The 6,000-nt window shown below is 38.2% G+C and overlaps 1 protein-coding gene across 1 annotated transcript; it reads right to left on the bottom strand.

Annotated features, from left to right (window-relative positions):
* Positions 1-560: 560 nt before the first annotated feature.
* Positions 561-998, bottom strand: LOC120073572 (uncharacterized). The gene has a single exon (XM_039026395.2). It carries the CDS (start codon positions 996-998, stop codon positions 561-563), a length of 438 nt encoding a protein of 145 aa, XP_038882323.2.
* Positions 999-6,000: the final 5,002 nt, after the last annotated feature.

The raw sequence follows: 6,000 nt of genomic DNA, 5'->3' as shown, positions 1-6,000 counted from the left end.
ATACAAAAAAATCCAACAGAACTTTCAAAATCTTACCCAACTAAACTCTAACAAGAGGCAATGGACTCAAGCGACCAATGGCGACCTGTGGAAGTGAATGGCGATGGCACAATGGTCGGCGAATGCTCGACGACGATCGATGGAGGTCGACGTGCAACTGTCAGCCAATATGTGGATCTGGTTGCAGGTATGTGAGAGTGAGAAGCGACAAGGAAAAATGTGGGTTGTAGGGGAGAAAGGAAAAAGATGAAGTACCCAAGGCTTTGTGTAGCTTGGATGGCTTAGATGACTTAAATGGTTTAACTCCCATATAAATAAATATATTTAAAAACCCTAACTTTTACTTTCATTTTCTTCGTCCTTTTCTACTTAAAATCTCAATCTCACCAAAATTCAAACTTCAAAATTCCAAATTTTTTTTCCTAATCTACAATTGAATTATCTTAACAATTAATTCAATTTTAGCCTCAAAATTTCCAAGTACAACAAAAAAATTGAGACAATTATTTTAAAGTTACTTGAAAATTTGGGATGTCATATTCTTCTCTCCTTAAGAACTTTCATCTCCGAAAGTTCTCATCCTGAAAGAGCTGTAGGTACTTCGATCTCATCACATCCTCTCGTTTCCATGTTGCTTCCTCGAACTGATGATTCTGCCAAAGAACTTTCACTAGTGTTATCTCTCTATTATGCATAATTTTCACTTCTCTAGTAAGAATTTGAGTAGGCTTCTCCTCATAACTCAGGTTCCTATTCAATTGTAAGAGCTCAAAGTCAACAACATGAGATACATCTTCAATGTACTTTTTTAACATAGAAACATGGAAGACATTATGAAGTGCAAAGAGCAACGGTGGCAATGCTAACCGGCAAGCCACATGGCTAATTCGCTCCAAAACCTCAAAAGGCTCAATGAAATATGGACTTAGCTTTCTTTTTCTACCAAATTTCATAATAGCTTTCACATGTGCTACGTCCAGGAATACTTTATCATCCATTTCAAACTCCAGGTCTTTATGCCAAACATCAGCGTCACTTTTTGCCTACTCTAAGCTGTTTCCATCCGTACTCTAATATTTTGAATGACCTCATTCGTAGTGTGAACTAACTCAGACCCTAACAAATTTTCGTTCACTAACCTTATCCCGTGAGTAGGAGACCTGCAACTTTTTCCATATAGGCTTCAAACGGCATCATGCTAATAATAGCCTGATAATTGTTATTATAAGCAAACTCCATCAAATGTAGGTGAGAGTCCCAACTCCTTGCAAAATCTAATGTGCGAGTGCATAACATGTCCTTTAAAGTTTGGTTCAAACGTTTGGTTTGACCATCGATACGTAAGTGAAAAGCTATACTGAACTCTAATTAAGTACCTTACAATTTCTCGGGAAGTGTGATAGTGTCTTCCATATATATAACTATGAAACTTAGGATGTTGAAAAGATGTAGAAAATCACTTTATGAACTATCAAGAGCTCAAGAAGTTTTATTTACTAAAAACATGTATTTGAACTGGTTATGCTGGCATATAAGAATTCTCATATGTGTGGCAAAGCAACTGTCCACAGACATCATAAACCCAACATACATAGCAAAGCGAATCTGATCAACTAAAAATTGTATCTACTTTATGGGTGTCAAATGTGGTGTCCCTCTTAGTAGCTACATGCCTACGAAACAAATTTGTCCAATTAAGTCCCATATCATTAGAAACTTGGCATATGGCTTTCTACTGCCAAGGGATGTAAAACTTACTCATGCCAAAGACTATGTTACTCTTTAGTCTGAAAACAATCACATATCATTATTTACACCTTGCTATGAACAAGCCTAGAAATCTCTTTCATAATGAGTTTTTGAAGTCCTTGGACACTATAGAGCATTGGTCAATCAAAAAGCATCACGATAACCTCATAATAACTATATCCAATACCTGATGATAGTTTCAAAAATGGAAGCATTATTGATTCATAAATCTATCTTTAGAATATCTTTCTCCTTCATCTCCATAAATTCAATCAATCCATCATTCAAGCTAGAAGAAACATACTATCTGTGGTGCTCCAAGTCCAGGATCTGGACCAAGATTCAAAATCTAGATTCGACACCTGACAGCCTTGACATTTCCTTGTCTATTGCAACCTAGCTATGCTACAAATATTTAACTCTCAACAGGCGTTACATAACTGTATCGATCCATCTTTCTTTCTTAGTAACAAAACTAGTATGTGCCAAGGCAAAATATTATGGCATAAAAAGAATTTTGCTGAATAGTTCACGTTTCTGTGACTTCAGCTACTACATCCCATCTATAGCAACTTCTTGTTATCAACTCAACTCTATTATTAATTCTACTTCTCGTACTAGTGGTGAACTTCGAAAATTTAACTCTCCCAGTTTAACACTTATATAACTTTTAGTCCAAAGGAACTCTTAAACAAGAGCATCCATGAGCGCGTTCGGATCTTTCCTATTTCATTGTGACCGAATTACCATACACAGATTCTAACAAACAGGTATGCATTTTAACACTAATTGTAAGCATGGTTTAACAATTAAATAACAACAGATTGAGTAAACATACCAGTTGAAGACAATCTCCAGTCGAACTCAATCCAGCGAAAGCAAACCCTTTACGGTCTTTATCGCCCAACAAATGATCACTTAGCAACACGATCGTCTACACGAACGATAGCACATGAACAAGCAACAACTGGGGACGACACCACCACTTAAAGCCCTTGGTATTCTTGGAGTGAGAATCCAAAGAGTGAACTTTCATGGAATTGGTAGAGGAAGGAGGAAAGAACGATCGTGTAGAACGACAAGCAAGTGAGAGATAGTAGGTGACTATCATATAGTCGAGTGCTTATCGTTTAGAGAAAGGTACACGATCGTGCAGGTTTTACTAAGCGATAGTTTAGAAAACTCGGCGTGCTAAGCGATCATTTAGAGAAATTGAGTGATCGTTTCAAGAACGCATGTGATAGTTTAGTGTGCGGGGTGTGTGATCGTTAGGCGATAAGGCACTATTGTATAGGCTCTCAACTAAGAAATTGTGACGTTTCCACACCTAGACTGATTTTTTCGAACCCTTTGCAAAATGAAACCAATTTTCATTTTATTCTTCAATTACAATAACAAAATTTGATCTTCCCACTAATGCACGATTCAGGAGAAATTTTTGGCCAATTATCATATAACAGACTAATTAAAAAATAAATGAATATAATCATATTATATTCTTAACCTATAGTTTGATATCATATATCTACTATAGTAATTTCTCCTCTACTTGATATAAATCATATTTATATTTAATTTCCTCCAAAATAATGTATCTCATATATTTAGTCAATTATATCATAAATAATTAACTAGTTCAATTATATCATATATAATCGAACTACCTCTGGTCAATTTAAACATTTCAAACTGACCCAAAAACTGATTGTTGACTTTATCTAAGCTACCTGGGGACCTTATGGACCTGTGGCTCGAATCTCCAACGGTACGTGAATAGCTGACTAAACTCTTTAGCCACGAGTTCCACCATCCGTTAATTGCTAGACATTCCACTCAAGATCAACAGCTAAACTCTTCTTACCACAGATATATTTATGTGTCCATTGGATATAACCAATCATGAGTACAATGACCCTTCACAGATGCTTGTAAGTATAGTTGGACCAATTTACCGTTTTGCCCCTGTAGTTACATTTCACTCCTTAAGTACCACTAATTCCTGTAATGAATAATACAACATAGTCCAACTATGTGTGAAAACCTCTCAAGCCAAGAGAAGGTGTGTGGCGCCACATCGTTCAAGCTTTGGAATCAGCCCTTAAGGAAGCTATCTATCTACTTGCCCCTACTTCAAGAAAGGAGTGAATAACATCTTATGTAGTTGAGTTCCCAGCTCTCAAATCAGATGAATCCCCAAAATGGTAGGTTTGAGTCAATGACCTGGCCACTCACACCCATAGATATCAAAGGACCGCCGTCAATGGTAGGAGTTCCCAACTCACTCAGGATTGAGGTCATGTTACATATGGTCATTCTAGTGAAGTGAAGTCTTTATCATGAATGGTGTTATATAACGAGACGTTAACACTTCGTGGTCAGGTCTTATACAAACTCTTTGTATAGGACGACCCCGCTCAAATATCCCCTACACGAATGATTAGAATCATACCATATGTGACAAGTCACAACACTTGTGACCATTCTACAAAGTGGCCCGCATCCGTAGCATTACTAGAATAAGGTTTCCCTCCTATATCCATATACTATATACCATTTTGGTTATCACTTAAGACATTATCCACTTGTATGTCACCACATACATGCTTAAGTTACATACAAATAACCGGGGATTTTAGGTTTATTGGTTTGTGGTAAAGAAAATAAAACAAACAACTGAGCAAAATCAAGAAGTGAAGTAAAATATCATATATTTACAAACTACAGAACACGAGACTTTAGGGCATCAACCCCAAGAATCTTCCACTTGTCCTAAAGAGAAGTGGGGTGTACAAAAAACTAGTACAAAACAATAAACTAGGGCATATAATCCAGTACAAGAAAATCTCTCACTTGCCTTAGTCCAGCCGCGGGAGATCCTGTAGACCCATACTCTGAAGGTGACTGTCAAACACTGTAGCCGTGAAAGTCTTTGTAAACGGGTCAACAACATTATGCTCCAAAGCGATCTTCGTGACGATCACGTCCCCTCGATGTACTATCTCGCGGATCAGATGATACTTCTGCTCTATGTGTTTGCCGCGCCTATGACTCCTAGGCTTCTTGGAGTTCGCCACTGTCCCACTATTATCACAATAGATGGTAATGGGCCTAGACATATCTTGAATGACTTCCAGTTCTGTCAAGAACTTCCTGAGCTAGACGACCTTCTTAGTAGCTTTGCAAGCTGCTATGTACTCCGCCTCCATATTGGAGTCGGCGATGCACTCCTACTTAGTGCTTTGCCACACTACAACTCCTCCCCCTGAAGTGGACTTGGGAGAGTCTCTATCAATCTGAAAGTAAAAATCTATGTATCCAGTAAGGATCAAATCCCAAGATCCATATACGAGCATATATTCTCTCGTTCTCCAAAGATACTCGAAGATGTTCTTCACTGCAGTCATATGACCTTACCCTGGGTTAGACTAATACCTATTGACTATGCCCATAGCGTAGCAGATGTCTAGACGAGTACAGAGCATCGCGTACATCAAACTGCCAATGGCAGATGCATATGGGATCCATCTCATCTCCTCAACCTCTTGAGGCGTCTTACATGTCCTTAGACAAAGTGACTCCATACCTGAATGACAGTAGGCCCATCTTGGAGCCTCGCATCGAGTACTTGAGCAACATCTTGTCAATGTATGATGCCTAAGATAGTGCTAGAACTTTATTCTTACGATCCCGAAAGATCTATATACCCAGAACAAATTGAGCCTCTCCCAAATCTTTCATTTGGAATTGGGTAGCTAGTCAGTTTTTAACTACAGTCAGTAGACCTACATCATTTCAAATGAGTAGTATATTATCTACATACAACACTAAGAAGACTATTGAAGCGTTGATGATCTTTTTGTAGACACAAAATTCATGAAGACTCTGGTCAAAGCCATACGACTTGATCGCAGTATCAAACCGTATGTTCCATGTTCTAGATTCCTGTTTTAGCTCGTAAATGGTCCGATTCAGATTGCAAACCTTTTGCTCTTGACCTTAGGCTATGAATCCCTCGGATTGCACCATGTAAATGGTCTCTTCAAGATTGCCATTCAGAAAGGCCGTCTTGACGTCCATTTGCCAAATCTTATAATTATGATAAGCTACAATGGATAGGAGGATGAAAATCGACTTTAACATGTTAACAGGTGAGAAAGTCTCCTCATAGTCGACTGCTTCTACCTAGGTATAACCCTTTGCCACAAGTCAAGCTTGGAAGGTTTACACCTTCCCATCAGCACCTCATTTGCA

This window comes from Benincasa hispida, chromosome 3, assembly GCF_027475165.1.
Source record: "Benincasa hispida cultivar pf3 chromosome 3, pf3_genome.v1.1, whole genome shotgun sequence".
Classification (NCBI taxonomy): domain Eukaryota; kingdom Viridiplantae; phylum Streptophyta; class Magnoliopsida; order Cucurbitales; family Cucurbitaceae; genus Benincasa; species Benincasa hispida.
The sequence above is the reverse complement of the archived record's forward strand: the minus strand, read 5'-3'. Positions and strand labels throughout refer to the sequence as shown.